This window comes from Delphinus delphis, chromosome 4 (assembly GCF_949987515.2).
Source record: "Delphinus delphis chromosome 4, mDelDel1.2, whole genome shotgun sequence".
Taxonomy (NCBI): Eukaryota; Metazoa; Chordata; class Mammalia; order Artiodactyla; family Delphinidae; genus Delphinus; species Delphinus delphis.
The window spans coordinates 65,700,241-65,724,426 of NC_082686.1; the positions used below are offsets into that span (position 1 = coordinate 65,700,241).

The 24,186-nt window shown below is 36.9% G+C and overlaps 1 protein-coding gene and 1 pseudogene across 4 annotated transcripts in view; both read right to left on the reverse strand.

Annotated features, from left to right (window-relative positions):
- The window catches only part of GSK3B (glycogen synthase kinase 3 beta), a 201,100-nt gene that overhangs the window by 82,058 nt on the left and 94,856 nt on the right, over positions 1-24,186 (reverse strand). For all 4 annotated transcript variants that reach the window (XM_060010715.1, XM_060010717.1, XM_060010718.2 and 1 more), the window contains exons 3-4: positions 22,211-22,294; positions 91-201 (exon numbers count right to left, since the gene is read on the reverse strand). In XM_060010715.1, the coding sequence (XP_059866698.1) occupies positions 91-201; positions 22,211-22,294 (195 nt within the window). The remainder of the gene's footprint in view (positions 1-90; positions 202-22,210; positions 22,295-24,186) is intronic.
- On the reverse strand, positions 13,775-16,834 carry LOC132424092 (hypoxanthine-guanine phosphoribosyltransferase pseudogene; annotated as a pseudogene).

Here is a 24,186-nt window from a genome sequence, read left to right on the forward strand (position 1 = left end):
GAATGAGATGTAATAATATAGTTAAAATACACCCAGCACTCTCCCTTGTTCATAATAAGTAAAATGGTAAATTGCTCCATTTTTACATACCTTAACATAGATCACAGGGAGCGTCTGTTTGGCTCGACTATAGTGTCTGGCAACTCTGTATACTGTTTCCGGAACATAGTCCAGCACCAGATTAAGATAGACCTCATCTTTCTGAAAGAGTTTATTAAAAACAAACCAAAAAAACAAGATTAGGAACTAGTCTTTAAATATTCAAATTAGAGTAAATTCTCTATACATTCACTTATTCAGATTTTTAAAGAAAAGATTCATGTGTTCAATTTTAATTATACAAAATTAATTCAGAATATAACCATAATAGTAAAAACAAGTCTACCACATTTTTTTTACTAACAATTTCATGGCAAAAACACAGCCATTTCAAGACTGTTAAGATTCCTAGTCATATTTAAACTGTTATTTTGGTTATATGATTTTAGAGGATATTACCTGTCACAAAATTTCATATTTTCTAGTTTGAGAGTCATTGCCCTTATATCCTATCAGGAAAGGTGTCATGGTAGTAAAATAAGTATTGAACTGGGAGCTAAGAAATGTGCATTTCTAGCCCTAGCTCTGCTAACTGATGTATGCAAGCCATTTAATCTCTCTAGGCTTCCATTTCTTCAACTATAGCATGAAAAGTTGGACTTCAAAATGTCTCCTTAAAAAAGATTCTATGGTTATTTGATTAGTTATATTAGTTAGTCTATAATTAGTAAAATAACCACTTGTCTTCTACAATTAACTGAAGAAAAAAAAAAAGAATAACTTATAAGGCAGCGAGTTACCATACTCACAAGTTCACTGCAGGTCATATGTTTAAACATCCATTCACAGCAGCATAAAGACACCAATCCAAGATCAGTGGAAAGAAAGAAGGGAATTCCAACTAAGTACCAAGTAGGAAAGAAGAAGAGAGTGCTACCCTCACCCTGTTCATGTGAATAATATCAGATAAGCAAACTGAAGCAGAACACAAAGTTGAGAATCACTGTGTTCAAGTCTAGAACTGGCTACTGAGTAGGAAAATCTTCAGGCAAAACTTCACAATCTTCCCAGTTTGAAATCATCTTACCTGCCAAACTAAAGTGAAGAATTTCAATTTTCAGCACTTATTGAGCATTTTCTATGTCAGTAGTCATTGCAGAGGAAGTAAGGATGCAGGTAAAAGATATGTCATCTAAATTGAGTATGACAGGGACATTTCAGGCAGAGAGAAAACTGTATTCAAGATGTGAGGTCAGGCTTTCCTGATGGCGCAGTGGTTAAGAATCCGCCTGCCGATGCAGGGGATACGGGTTCGAGCCCTGGTCCAGGAAGATCCCACATGCTGCAGAGCAACTAAGCCCATGCACCACAACTACTGAGGCTGCGCTCTAGAGCCCGCGAGCCCCAACTACTGAGCCCACGTGCCACAACTACTGAAGCCCGCGTGCCTAGAGCCCATGCTCCACAACAAGGGAAGCCATGACAATGAGAAGCCTGAGCACCGCAACGAAGAGTAGCCCCCACTCACCGCAACTAGAGAAAGCCCGCGCACAGCAATGAAGACACAACACAGCCAAAAATAAATTAAAAAAAAAAAAAAAAGATGTGAGGTCAAAGAACAGAGCAGATCTCAGGAAACAGTTTAGTGAGGCAGCATGCCATTGACACTACTACCTTTTCATTTTCCCTCAGTCTTTCATGTTCTCCTCTCTTCCCTCCATATCCAGCTTAAATTCCATGGTCTAACATTACCCTCACTCTCTAACAAGGGAGTTAGTAAACAATAGCAAAGGCCTGTTTTTAAACTCTTCTCCCATCCTCACCCTCAGCTGATACCTTGCTTGTACCAGTACATGTATCCATTTACCAGCATCTACCTCCAGATGCTTTTCCTTCACTACTCTAACTAGAGATAAGCTGACCAAGCTCCTTTTTAAGGCAAACTCTGCTGCATGTAAACAAACTACTCTGCTTTTCCTATTCACACTCATTGCTTCAGTAATTTTTCTTTCTCTGTCGATTATTCTCTCTCTGTGAGAGCATTACAATCAGCACATAAACTTATTATTTCTTCCATCGTTAAAAAAAATCTCTAATCGCACTAATCACCACCATCCTATTTTCTGGCCCCTTTAACAGCAAAATTCTTCAAGAGATGTCTGAACTGACTTTCTCCACTACCTGGCTCTTCTCATTCTCTCTAAAACTTACTCCAATAGAATTTCACCACCACTATTCCACAAGAATTATTCATCAAGATCAATAATCTCCTTGTTGCTGTATTCAGTGCTAATTTTCAGGCATCATCTTTCCCTCTCTTTTACTTGACTTAGCACTACCATCTGACATAGTCGATCACGTTCCCTTCTTTGAAACACTTGCTTCACTTGGGTTTTAGAACACTATACTCTTCTGGTTTTCATCCTACCTTAAAGACAGCTCTTCTGGCTCTCTACTTCTGGTTCCTTCTATTCTCCTTTATCTCTTAAGGAATAGAGGATCCTAAGGCTCAGTCCTCAGACCTCTGTTCTTTGTGTAAGCCCACTCATCCAGTCTAATGGCTCAGTACTACTATACACTGATGACTCCCAAATTCATATATATCCTGGGACCTCTGCCTTTAAGTCCAGGCTAGTATCCACTAGCCTGGACTTAAAGGCAGAGGGGGAAGTTGGGAAGATGATAATGAAAGCAGTGTGAGCAGCTGGAAACCTTCTACAAGGATCCAAGGCCTAGACTAGGGCATAGATAATAAGGATTTTTAAAAAAGGAGGTGGGAGACAGGTATATTGGCTAGCTAAACAAGAGAGTAATAGAGAACCTGAGAAACAAAGAAGTTTTGATTAATTTAACAGTCTCTAAACCTGGGCAACTAGGCAGATAATGAGACAAGGAATGTAAAAAGAGCAAAAAGGTGTGAGGGAAAAAGTTGAACTTTTATTTAATGAATATCAGAACATTTTAGGTAGCTTTGTTCCATAGGTGGTTGGAAATACATAGGTGGTTGGTCAAGTCAAACTCAGAAAACAAGAGTAGAGCATAGCTAGAGATTTAGGCAATAGCTGAAACTGTAAGAACAAGAATCACTCACCTAAGAAGAGTGTATACAGCAAGAGAGTGAGGAAAGGACTGAGTATAAGATCCTTGAAAATTAAGAATGAAATTTCCCTTAAGACATTAGGGGACAACTCAGCAATGAGAACTAAGAGGCATAAAAGAGCAAGGAAAGACTAGCATCGAAAGATCCAAAGTTGAGTTTCAATAATGACAAGATGTGGAACAGCAAAGTGTTTCAATGGCAGGAAGGATGGGATTGAAAAGGCTGTTGGATCTGGTATGCCATGGTTCCGTGATGCTGTTGGAAAGAGCAGTTTCAGACCATGGTGCCAATAGCAACCAACCTGTACTGAGTTCATGAGTGAGCAGATGGCAGGTAAGAAATAGGAGGCAGTTAATTTAGTTTGTTCTTACAAAATCTCTAGTGGTTAAAGTAAGGAGAGAGCTGGGAGCTGGTAACTTGAGGGGAAACAAAAGTCAAAGAAAAATTTTAAATGTGCTTTTTGTTTGTAGTTTTTAGTGGCTAAGAGACCCAAATTTATTTGTATGCTGACTGGATAAAGACAGAAAAGTTTTAAGAAACAAAAGAAAAGGGACAACTGATGAAACAAGGTTCTTGAACATCACAAGAACAGGAAAACAAGAACACAGAGAAGTTATACCATGTAGTAATTAAGAGGCAAGGATAGCATGAGTCACACAAACTACATGGAGGTCCCAACACTGCTACTACAAGTTATGTGACCACAGCAAGTTACTTAACCTCTTGAAGCCACAGTTTCCTGTAAAATAGTGCTAATGATGATACCTACTTTAAAAGATTGTCATGAGATTATTAGAAATAATCATATACAGCTCTTGAAGCATATTACCTGGCACATAATACTTAATTTTAACATCTTTAAAAAGGAACGATACCACATTTTCCCCCCTGTACATCTAAAATAAGTGATTAGGTGTTAGAAAGAATAAATAAAATGAATGTATGTCTGATGACCCTATTTCTTGTAAAATAAGAGATAGGTTATATGTAAAACTGAGGGTAGCAAAAGCAATGCTCAGGGCTAAGGGAAGAAAATTTCAAAGATCAAGATTTAGGTAAGAATTAGTTCCAAGTGAAGGTGAGGTCTGATAAAGAGAATAAACAAATAGAAAATGCTGAACTGGTGTTGAAGGGGTTGCTGTGTAAGTAGAACCCAAGGAATGGTAAGTCTTGGGTTTTGGAAGGGTCATTAATACGGATGCCAAAATTATTCTTTTTTAACTATTATCTGATTACAAGGTTTCTTGATTTTAATAAATCACTTGACAAAGTTAATCACAATATATTTATAAATGACCTGGAGATGTGTATGGTAATTTAATTCATTTGCTAAATAATCATACCAAAAGTGAAGAATAAAAAGACTAAAAAATGAATACTAAGTTCAAGGAAGATTTCTAGTTGTAGGGCTACAAACTCTGTTCTTCCCTTGTCCTAATCAAATTATTGTAAATGATTTCCTTCATTAGGGGATGCAAGAGCAAATGGCTAAACAACAAATGTAAATGTGTGAAGCCAAAATGTATAATGCAGTAAGAGGCAGTGGTTGGTAAATCAGATAGTACAAGACTTAACTAAAAGCACTCTAATTAAAAAAAAAAAAATTAACAATGTGCTTGCAAAATAAAACACATCAGAGGATGAATCTGGCAGTCAATTTACAATTTTCTGATTTTAACACAACCACCTAATATTGCCACAAACCTAGGAAGAATGGCTTAAAATGGAAGACTAAATATATCTAGTAGTCTAGAATGCTAAGCCAAACCCACAAAATAAAACTTAACAAAGATAAATATAAAACCCTATGATTAAAATCAAAGTATCAATTTATTATGTAGAATGACAGATTAAGACTTAGTAATTCATCTGGAAAATAAATGATAGGTGTAACTGAACTGAGCTCAAGTTATCAACATTGAGATACAGCTAATGAAAAAATTTGATTCAGTATTAGTTTACAGTAGAAGTATTGTGTTCAGATCAACAAAGATAATTCCACTCTACTTTGTACAGTTCAGGCTTCATTTGATGTACTGATGATATCCATTTTTAGGCAGTATACTTTATTCATAATATTAACAAAACAAAACACATCAAAGGAAGGTTATCGAAACCATGTCTGCGATAGGTCAAAAGTTCTCATTTATTATACTATGAGAAATATGGAGGCTCAAATTATATTTGGAGCAGTACTTTGCAGATTAATATAAGCTTATCTTTTTTGCTCAAATAAATTTTATTTATTCACTCCATTAACTAATCAACAACTTGTCAATTTTCTTTAGCACCATAGAGGAGGTCTGCCCATTTTGTAAGTATAACTGTCTCTCTGACATTTAAAAGTTGTCATTTTGACTATCTTCATTTTCTGAGACACTGGAGGCGTCTATACGCAAAGGCACTTTGAACAACCCTTCACTTCATGGTTTGTATTCAAATCAAATCCACTTAGAAATATATATATACACAATTGGTCCTAAGACTGAAAACCAAAACTAACAACAAGTAATACTACCACCAATGCCAATTTGAAATAAATGGGCTCAACATCATATTCTTTAAATGCTCTTGTTAAACCTACAGATGTTCTGCTGTAAATTTAACAGCCTCAGGAGTAATCCCTGAGGGGGAAGTGCCCATTCCTAGGAAATGTCATCACAGCAGAGAAACTACTATTTTCTCGTTTCCAAAGTAGCTTTGTCTGGAGGTTTACGTAAAAGATAATTCATGAGACTGAGGACACTAATATTTCAAGAAGAAAGAAGGATCAGGATTCTGCATTTCTATCACTTGTAATTTTTTGGAAAATCTCAGGCCTGCTGTTTTCTTAATGTAATCTCTCTCTTTTGAGTTATCAAACAGAATGCCTGAATATTCACAGATTAGCAGTGAACTGTAAAAGCTAAGTATAAAAATACAACATAAAGAGTTATCATTTAGCTGGAGATACTGAAAACAGTCTACTAACATAATGAGAAAGTACTATTCAGAGAACAGTTACTAGGCTTCCAAATTACATGATGTACAATTTCGGGAATATTTCTCTCAATGGTTCAGTTATCATTTTTATTAATAAACTATTCTCTAACTGCTGATAATCCCTCCTCTATGAACTCCACTCTAAAACTGTTCACTGAGTTAAGAAATTTAAATGACAAAATTTTGATCACACCTAACAAAAACTCAGCAAAAGCTGTGATAACTTCATCCATTGGAAGACAGACACTGCTTACTACGATGCTCTTACCCCCAAATAATTTTTCAAGTCAGGGAAACAAAATTGCTTGAAGCTGCAGTTTTAAGTAGAACCATGCTAGCATTCTAAAAATTTGATGGGATGCAAAGCAGCATATAAGAGAACCCAGTAAAAAGACATCCAACAGGGCTTCCCTGGTGGCGCAGTGGTTGAGAGTCTGCCTGCCGATGCAGGGGACGTGGGTTTGTGCCCCGGTCTGGGCCACGGAGCGGCTGGGCCTGTGAGCCATGGCCGCTGAGCCTGCGCGTCTGGAGCCTGTGCTCCGCAACGGGAGAGGCCACAACAGTGAGAGGCCCGCGTACCGCAAAAAAAAAAAAAAAAAAAAAAAAGACATCCAACAAAGTATCATGATAGACCTGGATTCTCCTCAGAATTGGGTTTAGGGAACTTGCACTAGCAGAAAAACCTTCAAAGCAGATGCCTTTTCTCTGATGAATGTGCCAGGCTGGCTAAAGATGGAAATAATACTAACAGTAAAGTGGGTGTGGGTTAGGAAAAAGAGAAACATTCTTTTGCTTGGGAGACTGAGGGAGAGAATGGGGAAAGAGATGAGAACCTAGCATACAACAATGATTATGGCAAGCTTCATCCTTATCTCACACCTTCAAAGAAAATAAATACCAAATATACATAAAAATGTACCAGAACAAAAGATGTTTGCAAATACTGTAGGGCAAAATATTTATAAGCTATTAAGGAAAATAATGCCAATCTGATTACATAAAAATGTAAAACATTTATACTACTTTAAAAAAACAGAACCAAATAAAAATATGACTATTTGGAACAAAATTTTGCTTACACACGACAAAGAACTAACTTGTTTTTGTTTAAAATGCAAATGGGACTTCGCTGGTGGCGCAGTGGTTAATAATCCACCTGCTAATGCAGGGGACGTGGGTTTGAGCCCTGGACCGGGAAGATCCCACATGCTGCAGAGCAGCTAAGCCCATGAGCCGCAACTAGTGAGCCTGCGCTCTAGAGCCCGTGAGCCACAACTACTGAAGCCCACATGCCTAGAGCCCGTGCTCCGCAACAAGAGAAGCCACCGCAATGAGAAGCCTGCGCACCACAATGAAGAGTAGCACCCGCTCAATGCAACTAGAGAAAGCCCGCGTGTGGCAATGAAGACCCAACACAGCCAAAATAAATAAATAAATAAAATAAATTTACAAAATGCAAATGGCTCTTATAAGTCAATAACAAAAGACTAACATTCTAATAGAAAAAAATGGAAAGAGGCACGAATATATAGCCATACAAATGGCAAACAAAAATGCAGAAAGATGCTCAACCTCATTCATAATTAAAGAAATGCAATAAAAATAACAATCAGCTACCATTTCTTATATATCAAATTGGAAAAGAAAATTCAATCTGAGAAAACTAAGTATTGGAACAGTGTCACTGTCCAAAATGCACCATTATACATTTCTGGTGAATGTCCCAACTCTTGCAATCTTTTGGGAAGTCAATGGGCTAATATATTCATCCCAAAGTGAAGATGAACAGACACCCATTTCAACTCAGCAATGCCATTCCTACGAACTAAGTCTATGAAAACAATTCCGTATGTGTATGCTTATGTATATGTGCATGCACACAAAGATGATTGAAGATTTGTGAAAAGAAATGTAAAATAATCTATATGCCAGAAAGTAGACATGCTCAAAAACGCCAACCAAAACAAAACTGAGACCCACATTAATAGGGGTATGTCAAAGGAGAAGAGATGCTAACTGCAAAGAGCTCCCAATAACCAAAGCAGGAACAATTTGATTAATAAAATAAAGTAGTATTAGATTACAACCCAAAGTATAAAATAAATACGCATGAGTCCACACTGATATAAGTAAATAATAGATTAATAAATGGGGGAGAAGAGACAATCTTTCACGCAAAAGAAATCCAAATAGTTTATGTAGCAACTTTGCCCTTAAGGAAAATAACTCCCGTCTTCTTAGGTGTGGGCTATGGATAGTGACTTCCTTCCAAAGGATACAGCATGGAAATGGGGGAAAAAGAGGAACTTTACAGTGGAGAAAACTGAAAAATACAAGGTCAGCCAGGTAATCAAGATTAATAGCAATTCTTATTGATAGCACATACCCTTGATATGATGTGATGAAAATAGCACTCTGTGGTCTTTTTCCAAATAACCTATAGCCCTAGTTTGTTATGAGATAAACATCAGATGAATTCCAATAGTGAGGCAGTCCACAAAATCTCTACCTAGTATTCCTCAAAACTGTCAAGGTCATCAAAAACAAGGAAAGTCTGAGAAATTGCCAGGGCCAAAAGGAGCCTAAGAGACATAATAACTAAATGCACTATGGTAGCTTAAACAAGATCATGGAAGAGAAAAAAGACATTATGTAAAAACTAAGGAAATCTGGGACTTCTCTGGTGGTCCAGTGGTTAACACTCCATGCTCCCAATGCAGGGCACTGGCTTTGATCCCTGGTCAGGGAACTAGATCTCGCATGCCTCAACTAAGAGCCAGTGTAGCCGAGTAAGTAAATAAATATTAAAAAACAAACAAACAAAAACTATGGAAATCTGAATAAACTATGGATACATAATAATGTTATCAATACTGGTTCATTAATTATAATAAATGTACCATACTAACATTAGATGTTAACAACAGAGGAAACTGGGTGCAGTGTCTACGCACACAGACATAAAGGCCACATTATTATGCTGTTATATTAACCTATGATATATGTGCTCATATATGCACATAGGAAATTTACCTCTGTAGAAAGGGATTTGGGGAGTTAGGGATTAGGGTAAAGAAGATTTTACTGTTGTCTACTGCCCTTCTGTGTTACCTCAATTTTTTTATAATATGAATGTAATAATATTTTAGTTTTAGTAAAATATTAAAATAACATTAAAACAAGGTAATAATTGACATTAACAAGAAACTCCTAGATTAACATTTTCAAGCAGATGATAGTTAGCATCTTATTGCTGTTAGTAACATTTATAATTTATGAGGAGATCTTGACAATTCATCCACTGCAGGAGTTTTACATTACCTATATATTTATTCTCTAGGTCACACTCCAATAAGAATGTCAGCATTTCATCAGTAAAAGTTTCATCCAGATTATCAATGTACCACTTTAGTAGAAATCACCATAAAATTTTAAGGAAGATACAAAACTGGCCTTATTTAGGCAACCTCTTTATTTAATAAAATTCCTTGCTATCAATAATTTTCACACAGTAAGAAAGGTGAGAGAAAAAAAAGTGACGGGGGTTTATTTTGTAAACTCGGCCATGTATACACTTAGCTATAACTTTGTATACCATTTCTATATGTATGTCATTTCTATAACAGGGTTTCATTTAATTTAAAACAACAACATAACAAAATATCCTTTTCATATAGGGAGGCTGACCTTGACCCAAACAATTATGAACCCACTTTTACTTCCTCAGCTTCACCTCCCACTACTGTCCCCACACTCCCCTAACTTTATATACCTGAAATTTCAAAATACCTGTATCTCCTTACACAGACTATGCTCTTTAACTCCAATAAACTTTTCAAACATCCTGGACTTCTAAATTGACACATACTTATTCTGCACTAGTTATCAAAATAGCTCCTATTTGGCCTTCAAAACCCTGAATAAGCATCACCTCTCCTATGTAATTCCTTTGCTGACTCCTCTGGATAATTTATTACTTTCCTCCATCCTATTTCTGTTCACAGTACAAATAACTGTCTTTCCATGTATCATTTTGCAGTATTACTTCTCTTCTTGTCCTTCTTCAAACTCATTTAGACAGATCTTATACTTTGTCTTTGTACCTAAAACACTACACAGTGCCAGTAAATTGAAATAAAGTAAACTTTACAATGTGAAGAGAATAGGAGGTAGGAAAGAACACAGACTTTATAGTTGAAGAATCTATGTTTGAAAATGGTTCCCATGGTTACTAATTAACTATACAACATTGGACAAATTCTTTAGTCACACAAGACTCCAATATTCCCAATGATAAAACTAACGAAATAGTACTATTATCAATCTAGAGTACTGTTATGATGCTTAAATGACAAAAATGTATTAAAAAAAGCACTTTATAAATCATAAAATTTTAAAAGAAAAAATTTTTTATTCACGATTTAAGACATTATGTAATTCTACAGTTAACCAAAAGAATATCTCTAAGAATTTGAATGTGATGAAAATTATATATAGGATATATTTATTTAATGTTTTAAAATATTTATTTTGGTATATGTTTTATAAAGTATTAGTAAAAGGTACTAATTTTTTGTGTTTACGTAAAATTTTTTTAGCTAATGAGGTAAACAGACATAGACGATTAGCATACGCTCAGTCATTACTTTTTAGTCTATCCCTCTACACTACAGTATGCACCCCCTATAGTTGGAGGCCTCTTTTTATTCATCTTTTCTATCTAGAATAACAATTTCACTAAGCAGTCCACAAAGTGTAGAAAATAGTAAGAGGGAGAGCAGGACTTCTGAAATAGCAGCACAAGGAGTTCAAATTTTCTCCTCAGCAAAGCAAAATGATAAAATGATTAGCAAACAGTCGTGTAAAGTATCTGGAAATTGTTCTAAGGGCGCACAGCAAGTGAAGAAACAAATCTTGGTAAGAACTGCAAGAGTCTATGGCATTTTAGTACAGACCTGCTCCTTTACCCTGCCATCCTACCTCCATGTTTGGAAAGGTCTACCCAGCACTCTTAATCCAGACAGCACCCTCTCTGCTCAGCAACCAATCAGGAACTATGGTTTCACCCCAGGAGGGAAAAGCTGCATCCCAAGTTGCAAAAGACTTATCCCAGCCAAGAAAACTGTGTCTCCCTTCCCCCATTCAGTTCCCACTAGTAAGCCAGAGAAGGCCTACTCCAGGCAGAGTAGGCTAGGGCCCCGAGAGCCTCATCCTCAATCTGCTCACAGGGAAGAACTCCCACTTGGAGAGGGCCAACTTGTGAAGACCAGGGGCTGCCATTGCACTGCACCTCCTCCAGTGCCCTACATAAAGTGGGGATGTTACTCTGGGAAAAGTGAGTTCTCACCTCAGTTCTAGGGCAGTAGAAAAGGGGCTCTGTCCAGAGGGAAAGGCAGGCTAAGTGCTCTGCTGAAAGAGACTATTTGCAATATAGTAGGAAGAGCTCTAGCCTATAGGCGTTGCCTAAAAACAGTGGAGATCTTTGTGGAGAGCAATTAAGAGGTGCTGGTAGGTTCATGACACAAACAAGGCAAGGCACCAGAAATTTAATAGAAAGAACCAAGGACAGAGATAGCCAAGAAGAGCCTACTTGGGATTACAGTCATCTCTGGAGGTCGATAAGAACGTGTACAGGGCTTCCCTGGTGGCGCAGTGGTTGAGAGTCCACCTGCCGATGCAGGGGACACAGGTTCGTGCCCCGGTCCGGGAAGATACCACATGCCACAGAGTGGCTGGGCCCGTGAGCCATGGCCACTGAGCCTGTGCGTCTGGAGCCTGTGCTCCGCAACGGGAGAGGCCACGGCAGTGAGAGGCTCGCGTACCACAAAAAAAAAAAAAAAAAAACCCCAATGTGTACAGGTGCTAGCTGAGCAGCATTCAGGACAAACTTGAAGCATTCCCCAAGTTGCACACAGATACATCAACGTACAGCAGAAGCATCACTGGCACAAGGGGCTTACAAGCAACCTCTGACCAAACATTTGATTAAACAATAAACTGACTCAAGAGCAACTCTCAGGAAGTAAAATCACATTCATCCTGGCAGTCAAAAAGACTGAATGCCCAAGGCTGTACCCTCTCAGGAACAATCAGAGGGGAAAGTCCAAGCTACTAGTCCCTGGTTCAACATGTGGCAAATAAATATGAACTCCCTGAACTATGATAGCAGCACCCAAGCCACTCAAACATCCAATGGTAAAGGATAAAAATATAACTGGCTAATGGGACTTTAAGCATAGCCTCTGACCAATAAGTGACATTTAAAAGAGGAAAGATCTCTAATCAATAAGCTTAACTTCTAGCTTAAAAAACTAGGGGGAAAAAAAGGCAAAATAAACCCACAGGAAGAAAATAACGAAGACTAGAACATAAATAAATAAACTGGAGAATACAAAAGCAATTTTAAAAGCTTAATGAAATCAAAAGTTGGTTCACTGAAAAAAAAAAATCAACAAAATTGACAGGCCTTGAGCTAGACTGACCAAGAAACATAAGACTCAAATTATTGAAACCAGGAATGAAAGACGAGACATCACAACTGACTTTAAAGAAACAAAAAGAATTTTAAGACAAAAGTATAAACTTTATACCAATAAATAAGATAATTTAGATGAAATGAACAAATCACCAAAATGGACAAAAGAAGAAATAAAAAAATCTAAGTACACCTATTACAAGTAAAGTAACTGAATTAGTAATTTAAAATTTACCACAAAAAGTGACCTGTTGTAAATGGCTTCACTGGAGAAACCTACCAAACCTTCAAAGAAGAATCAATACCAATTCTTCACAAAAATTTTCAAAAAAATAGAAGACAAAAACACTTCCTAACTCATTCTATGAGACCAGTATTACCCTGATACCAAACGAAACAAAGCCATCACAAGAAGGGGAAAGAAAGAAAGATGACTAATTTATATTCCTTATGAATACAGATGCAAAAATCCTCTAAAAAATACTATCCAGCAACATATAAAAATTATACACCATGACCAAATGTTATTAATTCCAGATATGCAAGGTAGGTTTAGCATTCAAAAAATTAATGTAAAATATTAATAGAATAAAGGACAAAAACTCCAACAGATGGGGGAAAACCATCTGAAGAAATACAACATTTCACGATAAAAATGCTCAACAAACTAGCAATGGCAAGGAACCTCCTCAACCTGATAAATGACATCTACAAAAAACACAGCTAAAAATAACACTTAAAAATGAAGGACTAAATACTTTTTCTCTAAAATTTGAAACAAGACAAGGATGTCTGCCTTCATCTCTTCTCAACATCATGCTGGAGGTTCTAGCCAGGGCAGTTGCAAGAAAAAGAAATAAAAGGCATTCAAGACATTACATTTTTTTTTTTTTTTTTTTTTTTTGTGGTACGCGGGCCTCTCACTGCTGTGGCCTCTCCCATTGCGGAGCACAGGCTCCGGACGCGCAGGCCCAGCGGCCACGGCTCACGGGCCCAGCCGCTCCGCGGCACGCGGGACCCTCCCGGACCGGGGCACGAACCCGCGTCCCCTGCATTGGCAGGCGGACTCTCAACCACTGCGCCACCAGGGAAGCCCCAAGACATTACATTTTAATAAGGGTCAATTCATCAAGATATAACTATTATATAATATATTCACTAAACAACAGAGTTCCAAATACATGATACAAATATTGATAGAAGTGAAGGAAGAAATAAACAATTCTACAACAATAGCTGGGAGACTTTAATACACCACTTCCAATAATGGACATCTAGACAGAAAAGCAATAAAAAAAAAACAGAGGACTTGAACAGCACTGTAAACCAACTGGACCTAACAGATATATATTGAATACTCTACCCCAAAATAGAAGAATACAAATTCTTCTCAAGTGTACATGGGATGTTATCCAGAATATGTCATATGTTAGGTCACAAGACAAATCTCAATAAGTTTAAAAAGACTGAAATCATACAAAGTTATCTTCTCCAACCACAATGAAATAAAACTAGAAATCAATAACAGAGGAAACCAAAAGATTCACAAATGTGTGGAAATTAAACAACACATTGTTAACAACCAACAGGTCAAAGGAAATTAAACAACACACTCTAAAACAAGAAAAATTAGAAAATACTTAAGAGATAAATGAAAACAAAAACACAATATACCAAAACTTATGGGAGGCAGTGAAGGCAGTACTCAGGGAAATCTACAGCTGTAAATGCCTACATTAAGAAGAAGATCTTAAGTCAATAACCTAACTTTACATCCTGATGAACTAGAAAAAGAAGAGGAAACTAAACCTAAACTACTAGAAGAAAGAAAATAATAAAGATTAGACCAGAAATAAGAGACCAGAAAAAAAACAATAGATTCAAGAAAACCAAAAGTTGGTTCTTTGAAAAGATCAACAAAGTTGAAACCTTTAGCTAGACTGACAGAGAGAAGACACAAATAACTAAATCAGAAATGAAAGTGAGGACATTACTACTGACCTTATAGAAATAAGGACTAAACAGAATATGATAAACTGTGTGCCAACGAATTAGATAATGTAGATGAAACTGATAAATTCCTAGAAACACACCAATCACTAAAACGACTCAAGATGAAATACAAAATCTCAACAAACCTGTATGACAAATAGAGATTGAATCAGTAAGCAAAAACTTCCCCACAAGTCCAAAGCCAGCTGGTTTCAATGGCAAATTCTAACAAACATTTAAAGAAGAATTAACAACAATCCTCTCAAAAGCTCTTCCAAAAAAACAGAAAACAAAAAACAAAAGAGTAAGTAAAATGTTTAGGTTATAGCCATATAGTAAGCACCATAAAATTGGGCTATTATTACTATTTACTATTAGTATTACTATTTACTATTACTACTATTACTATCATACAGCAAAAGGCTATTTATTCTCTTCTAAAAAAGTTCTACAAAGTAGACACGGTACAATCTCCCCTTGTTAATCATTACTAAGACATTTTTTTTCTTTTAAAGAGACAGCCTTTATTTTAAGGATTTTTACATTGAAGACTTCAAAAGTGGTAGGTTTTTAGAACTTATTGACCTGTATTTAAAAGGAACTGTTGACAGAGATTCGCCAGAAATAATCTGAACAAGTGGGAAAATACAGTTAATACTACTGAAACCTACTAAAATAACTCCAGGACATACGGTTTGTCCGACATAACGATACCTCTAAATGCTGTCACCGATATGAAACTGAATGCTTCTTTTCTAAACACACAGTGGTATAATTAACAATATTCAATCACTTCTGTTCTTTCCTGAATATATAAAAATTAAAATACCAATTAAAAAACGAATATATTTTTCTCTTTCAATGTTTCTTACAGATACAATTTCAATATTTTCATTCAGTAGTGGTGTGGTTTAAGAGACTTTTCATTCACAAGTCAAACAACAATCCACCCAAAAGGAACTGATAGTCTATAGGCTCATAGTGCAAATAAAGAGTTCAGGAATGCAGCAAGTGACCTTTCTAAAGTACAAAACGGATAAAATTCTTAGAAGGTACATGCAATAAGATCTACTAAGCACATGGCCATAGAACTAGAACATCTGATAATTTTCCTGGTGATTTCAGTGGGACTCCAGCTGTTTCCAAACTCAACTTGAACTCTCATCTTAGGCTTCGTATTTTGCTTTTCCCGTTTCGCTAATGACACAAACATGATTCAAATCCCTGAAGTATTCATTATAGTCAAGGGCATATCCTACAACAAACTTGTCTGGAATTTCAAATCCAACAAAGTCTGGTCTATATCCAACACACTGAGGAGTCCTTTTCACCAGCAAGCCTGTAACCTTGACCATCTTCGGATTATGCTGCTTGACCAAGGAAAGCAAGGTTTGCATTGTTTTGCCAGTGTCAATTATATTTTCAACAATCAAGACATTCTTTCCAGTTAAAGTTGAGAGATATCTCCACCAATTACTTTTATGTCACCTGTTGACTGGTCATTACGGTAGCTCTTCAGTCTGATAAAATCTACAGTCACAGGTATAGATCTATCACTACTTCTGTTCAGTGCTTTGATGTAATCCAGCAGGTCAGCAAAGAATTTATAGCCCCCACTGAGCACACAGAGGGCCACGATGTGATGGCCTCCCATCTCCTTCATCACATCTCAAGCCAGTCATTCGGTCCTGTCCATAATTAGTCCATGAGGAATAAACACCTTTTCCAAATCCTCAGCATAATGATTAGGTATACAGAATAAATCTAGGTCATAACCTGGTGCATCATCACTAATCACGACGCTGGGACTCCGGGTAGCCATAACGGAGCCGGGCGGCGCGCGGGCTGAGGGCAGTCTGGGGAGGAGGAAGCCGATGGCCAGGCCCAGCAGGAGGCAGAGGCGCGGCGGGAAGCGGCGCCGCGCGGGAAAGCAGAGTGGTCCGCGGGAGCACTCTTCCCCGCCGCAGCGCTCTTCCCCACCGCCAACGCTGCAGCTCTACTAAGACATTTTTAAGTGTTACATTTCTAACACACTGCTTCTAGAGAAATCTACATTCTATGCTAAATGGTATAGCAATATTACACAGACTCTGGAGACACAGACTCTGGAGTTGACTCCTAACTTTGACACTCTGTAGTTGTAGGACTCTTAGGTAACTTAACTGTGACTGCCTCCGTTTCTTCTTCTATAAAATGGGGATAATAACAGTATACCCTTTCTTCACTGGGTTGCAGTGAGGTTTAAGTGTCTGGATGCATAGCAAGTGCAACATATATTTGCTATTATTAAACAATAATTTGTAAAATAGTAAGTTAATGTGTTAATTATATGCCACGTGCTATGATAAGCACTTAGTAAACATTATTACATTTTTTCCTTACAAAATCCCTACTGTACAGATGACAAGGGTTGAAAAGGGTTTACAAAGGTAAATATCTTGCCCTGTCATACTGCTATCAGGTGGCACAAATAGGATGCAAACCCAAATATTTCTGGACACAAAGCCAGAGCTCTTTACTTTTCAGAATGGATTCACCCCAACCTTTCCTCTCCAGGGCTAGTGACAAACAGGCATAATCAAGCACAGCATTCTTCTCCCTGATCCCAGAAGCACTGGTACAGTCTTCACTTTCTGAACACAGCCCTCCACACAGTTACTCTCAATAGAAAAGTTGGTATGAGGAATAAGATCAATTTGCAAACCTTGCTATTTAAACTGTCTCTCATACAAATAGAGGGAGAGTTTTATTTAAGGAAGATAGCCTTTATCACTCAAGTAATCAATCTATGATGAACCACAGGTAAAACATTTTTATATGTAAGGCTACTTAGAGAAATATTTCTTACAGAAAACTTAATTGATTTAAATAAAATTGAAGGCTCCTGTAAAAACAAAATATGATTTCCATACTCCTACAGAGACCCAAGGTTCTACAAAGGTGAGCCGCAACTCAAGGGAAGGTAAAGTCAGCTGGTCCCATATCCCAGTTTCAACCAGAACAACTTTGCTTTTTATCTATTCTACCTGTAGAACAGGGATTCTTCATAAATTTCATTTAGGGGGAGAAAGGTTCCTATTGCTAAATATTAATACTAAAAAACACTATTTTCTAAGATACTTGGAATTCACAAAACTATTATAAGCCCAGACTGTTCAAAACCTTTAAAAAATTCCATTTCTCTCTGATCAAGGAGAAAGAGTACTAATTACTCTGAACTAAATCAGAGTTAATAAAATCTATTGGTTAACCTGGAGTATACTAATTGACTACATGATGCTCCAGTTATTACAGCAAATACTAATAATTCCAACCAGAAGACTAATGACTAGGACTAATTTGGTCACATTTCTAGTCCCTGTCCTGACTAATTCCTCCTTCTTCTAGCTACATTGGCTACTCTCTTCCACAATTATAGGCTGAAAGCTGATTATGTATAATTCCTAAAGAAAAACAGTCTTTAAAATGGTAGGGTGGAGCACAATAAAGAGAAGGTCACCAAAATAGGTATAACCGTTCAGTCAAACTGTGGCCAGTGGACATATTTGTCAAATATTAACAGCCATCCTACTTGAACCCAGAGCTGGAAAATGCCTATGGACAAAAATTATGATGAGACTTTTGGATAGCTTAGCTACAATTCTAAAATTAAAAATAACAATAGGGGAACAGTTAAGAGTATTATGTAGTACAAAAATCCAGAGGAATATTACATAACCAATAACTAAAAATATTATAAGGCAAAAAGGGAAAGCTTTTATGAGATTTTGAATACTTAACAAGGTTAAAAATAGTTATTCACACAACTATGTAGAACATGAACATACAGAATAAGATATGTAGTACTGAAGTCAAAAGTCAGGATAGTGAGTGAAAATTTTTCCTTTTTTAAAAAATTCCCAAAAAGGAGTAGTAGAGGCTCAGAGAGAAGACATACCAAGAGAGTGAATGAGGAAGGCTCAGGACAGATGGAAATCCACACAAAAATGTAGAAAGGATCAAATATTCAAAGAGAATAGGATGGGCAGAAACCCAATGAATGAGGGGTACAGAAACCCAGAGAAAGAGGTTGAAAAGAAGTAGCCCACAGAGAGAGAAACAGATAGACAGACACCAGAGTTAAAGAGGAAAGAAATATGAGGGGGTGCCACAGACCAAGAGAATGGGATAGAAACCCAGAGACAGAAAGAGACAAAGAGCCCAGAGTGAAAGGGCCAGAAACCCAGAATGTGGACAGAGACTGAAGGAAAAGGAGGTAAAAAGCTTAGAAGAACAGAGTGATTGAAAATCATAGAGAAGAAAGAGAATCAGAGATGATGAAGATGATGAGAGGATTAAAAAATATTCCCATTTATATTTAAACATATCCACAGAACCTTACAAGAATTTCATGCCTATAATGATGAAACACTGAAATCTTCTCTTTCTCATCCTCACAATGCCGTCAACTCATTCTAATGGCCTCCTCACACCTCCTTTAGGCTCATGTTCTTACCAGAGATCTCCTGCTCAGAGCTTCCCCTAAGCAATCTGAAACCCCAAAAGAAACTCTTCACAGAGCTTCAAACCCCAGTCTCTTCAAAGAGGGTTCTTTTCACGGCCTTGCCCTAGACAAAACCTGGATCCAACCCAAAGGCACTGGTTTCCTTGCACCTCTCTCAAATGAAGCCTGCTCTCAACCCTCAACATATTCTAGGACAAGAGAGCAATACTGATAAACTGCTAGCTCTTTGCTCAAACAACATCACCTCTCCCTCCTTCCTGACTCCTAAGAGCTCTACAACATGACTACACACCCTATCTACCCAACCTTGTCAATGTCATCTCTCCACTTAAGAGTCCCACCACCACCACCTAGAAGTCTTACATGTATATGTCTACTGGGCATCTCTCTATTTGCATATCCCAGAGGCATTTCAAACTACTAGTTTATTATTTCCTCCCCCTAAACTCTTCTAATATATATACATAGGCAATATATAATGCTCTTCACAAGACATTTAGATCCCTTTCTAAACAGCAGCTCTGAGTTCACTCTCAGTAACCTACTCTTGGAGAGTTAGAACTAACAAACCTGAGCTCTCAAACCTAGAGCAGAATCCATTTTCTCATATGAGAAATATTAGTTTACTACCTGGTCTCTTGAGTGATGTTAGTCCTGCCAGAACAATTCAGAAGCAAGGAAGTGAAGATCATGAGTAGGGGAAGAAGAAATTATCATTTTGGTGGCTGGAAGATTATGGAAGTTCCTTAACCTATATACTTCTGCATATCTTTAGAAAGCCTTCCCTTTTTTGACAACGGAGGATCATTATTTTCAGCAACACATCACAACTTTTCTTCCTTTCTTTCTGTTCTCTTAATGGAGCTAGGCAAAATTAAAAGGGGTCTTTTTTTCACTTTGGAAAACTTACAACACTCAAGAGAAAGTTCTGAGATAAATGAAATACTAGAAAGTATATGTATTTCTTTTTTATAATAGAGAGAAGTGCATTGTCCTTCCGGTTATCTTCCCTTAATGACTTCTCAATTGCTCTTTATCTGTAAGACCATCTAAGATAAATAAGCAGCTCTGAAGAGCAGCAGGGAGGAAATCATCCTCTGCCGTACACAGATAACAGTCAGTCCATTGTCACTTCTTCTGCAGGATTAAGTAAGGGTAAGGGCAGATTGTGATGGGGGCTTCCACCAAACCAAAACCAGACAGGTAAGCCTTTAGGTGCTACCACAAAAGGTAGTCCTGAAAAGGTTTGTTCAAAAGGTTTGTGCTTCCCTTTCTGCTCTTTATCTTCGTAAGAATTAAATGAGTTAGTATTTGTAAAGCACTAAAACAGTGCCTGGCATACAGGAAAAGCTATATACATATACACACACACACATATATCTATATATATATATTTTTTTCTTTTCCACTATGGTTTATTACAGGATATTGGATACAGTTCCCTGAGCTATACAATATGACCTTGTTGTTTATCCAGGGAAAGCTATATAAATTAAGTAATCAAGAGAAGATGTTTAAGGGGCTTTGTAGGGAGGCCTTTGCAAATGAATCCACATGCAGTTCAGTGGTTCATGGAACAAATAGTTCTGACCTTTACGTTCCTCCCTGGGGTATTATAATGTCTAGCATTTAATAACAAAACCCATAGGGATGCGAAATTCCATTATAAGAGTGCTGTGCACACAACAGATGCTCCATAATTTTATTTGGGAAGGGACAGGAAAAAGTAAAAACATGTCAAAACAGGTAAGATCAAAGACATAACAGGCAGTTTGCTACGTTAAAAAAAAAAAAAAAAGGAGCATGAACCAAATAATGGGCTTTAGGAACAAAAGAGCTCAAATATTTGAGGGTTTATGGTCCTTAATACAAGCAGAGGCCATCATTTAAACTTAAAAAAAAAAATTAAAAAAAAAACACCTAAGAAATGAGAGTCACTAAAGGGCCAATCTGCTAATTATGGTTGTTAGAACATTAGCTATCATATACACACACGCGCGTGCACGCGCGCAACAACTATATATCTGTAGGCATGTATATCATAATTCTGGCTTAATACATAGGTATTTTCCCATATTACAGGCTCTGTCATGAAAAAAGAATTTCTAAGAAAATAATCTCAATAAAAGTTAATGGGGAAAAAAAAAAAGTTAATGGAAAATGATTAAATGGTACACTGGGAAATATGTGAGTAAAAAGAACTGGGCTAGAAATCAAGAGGTATTATGGATCTAAGGGCTTTGGGACAGAATAAGCATGGTATGTGAGGTCCAAAAATATCAAATGAACTTATCCAAAGTAATGTTTATTTAGCCAAAAAGATGAAGTGCTTATTACTTGCCCTCCCCCTTACCCCAAACCAGTGAAGGAAGACTGAATCTGGGAAGAAGGAACAGTGAACAGACAGAAAGAAAAAGACCATGGTAAAACAGAAGAAACTGGTTTTCTATGCTTCCAACTCCCGTGAGTACAGTGACATTAGCCATTGCATCTTCTAAAGAGAAAGACCAAGGGGGTCGGGGTAGGGGGCAAGGGGGATCCAAAGCATGAAATCTTCTTTAATTATCCTTTGCTTTCACAGAATTAAATGTGATCATAAATAGTGATCACTTATTAAGAAGTTCTGTAATATTATATCTTTTCCAAATTTTTCCCTAGCCAAGGATAGGTTAAACATGCTTCCCAATGTTTAGGTCTCATTCTGGTCCTACCAAAGTCCTCCTGCTTCCCTTTCCCCTCCAACACTTCCACTTAACAATATGACATCATTTTCCTCCCTCCAATAAACAGGTGAACTATCATGGGGCTCCAGAAGCACATAAGGAACACAAAAGGTTTTAAAATATATACATATTTGCTTTAGAACTGAAGACAAGTGTTTTAAAAAAGAAGAAAATTCTTAAAAATTAATCCCCTCTATCATTTCATTAACATTTTCCTGATATAACTAATGATATTCAATAATCATATCTTGAGGTCAGAATCACTAGGGCCTGTGTTTTGGAATACTTCCATTCAATGAGCAAAGCTGTTTCAAGGGGAAGGGGGGATATGGACTATTTCTAGAAAAATAACAAGTCTATCACAATATTCAGTATCAACGTTCTACAAGACTTACCTTTTCACCACTTGAGTAGAAGAAATAACGCAATCGGACTATGTTACAGTGATCTAGCTTTCTCATGATTTGGAGCTCTCGGTTCTGAAAAGGAATCACATGAAAATATTTTTTAAAGGATAACTGCTATTCATATTGACTAAGATGCTTCTGAAATAACATTAAGCACTAAAAAGAGCAGGCTATAGATATGTTACTAAAAAGTATCATCTATAGACCAGTCTGTGAACTATTTATTACTGTTCTGCAATAAGATAAATATAGAAATTGAGAATAAGTGTTCAGACTCTTTTATTGCAATGTGAAAGAATAATTTGATATCTATGAATCTTATAATTAAAAGTGGGGCCTATAGTTTGTATTTTCTTAAAATTCACTTTTCTCATAATTCATTTTTATTGTATTTTATAAAAAATATCAGTCTTCAATGAATTGGAAATTTTTAAAACCAGTAAGTACCTCACTACAAATAGCTTGAGAAGCACTGGTCTACAGTATGTAAGAGTTATCTGAAAGAAGCTATTATTACTATAATTTTTGCAACTATAATAAAAATCAAACTTCTCACCAAACAAATAAATTTGGGTGCCAAGAAAACTCTCACAAGCCCTATTATTTTCCAAGATACAGTGAAAACTCTGAGCGTTAGCCCCATTAGAAGGGCTCAGTTGCCAGAGTTAAAATATGACATGCTGGAAATTGTACAGTCCTGGTAAATTTATAGATTCTACAAATAATATTCCCTTTGGGGAGTTTCAAAATTATGCTTCAAGAAAATAAAACATTAAATAATATGACAACTTCCTAACACCATGAATTTTGCAGTAATAAATTTGAAGAGTACATGTATATTTACAACAATTCCAACCATTATACTTAGCTGTCAGAAATCCAGTTAATAAAGTCCAAATTATATAACACAGAGAAAGAATACCAAAATGTCTGTTAAGCGGACAGAAAACATACAATTTCAATTAAAATGGTGATTTAGAAGAGCTAGAAACATAAAGTACATACCTGGGAATTTGGAAGGTAAATAATGTTATGGTTAGAAAACAAGGCCAAAATATAGAGGGGTGGGGGGTGTACTGCGGACAAAGAGCCTAATAAGCAGAACCGTCCTAGAGCAGAGTGGGCTCCAGTTCTTGGAAGATGGTAGCAGAAATAAGCAAATGTTCCTCCTCCTCTAGAAACTTCCAATAGACTCTATGATGGTTCTAGCATGTCCTCTAAAAGGAAATAGGAAACTCAAGATGACTCTCCTTCTGTCCCTTTAAACTGACTATGAGAGCTGGGCTTATGTACACAGTGATATTTAAAATCCTTTTATAAAATATCCATCTTTCACTCCATTACTTGTTATAAAATGTTTATAGCTGAAGCAATAAACAGAAACTTAAGAGAGTACAGTATACTTGCTTTAACAAAAATAATAACTTGTATCAGACTCTGAGTTTTGACTGTTACAGAGAAGGACACAGAAAATTTTACAAATTTCAAAACTTTCCATTTCTTCCAAATTGAAGCTATTTCTGAAGTATGGCTATACTTTGCCAATTCACATCTAAGTAGCTAGTTTTGTGGGAGAACTGCTAGTAAGCTAAGACTCACTCTTCTCAGATATTAAGATTGTTTTTAACATAGACACCCATGTTAAAATAAGCTATCTATTTTTCCGGACTCATTAACCAAGGTAACAGAGAACTATTAAATTCCCAGATAACAGAAGTTGTGTTAAGGTTATGCATATGATCTTTTATCAAAAAGAATGCATAAGTGAAGCAAGTACAAGGACCAAATATTCATCTAGGGACTTCCCTGGTGGCACAGTGATTAAGAATTCGCCTGCCAATGCAGGGGACACGGGTTTGAGCCCTGGTCCAGGAAGATCCCACATGCTGCAGAGCAACTAAGCCCGTCCACCACAACTACTGAGCCTGCGCTCTGGAGCCCGTGAGCCACAACTACTAACCCTA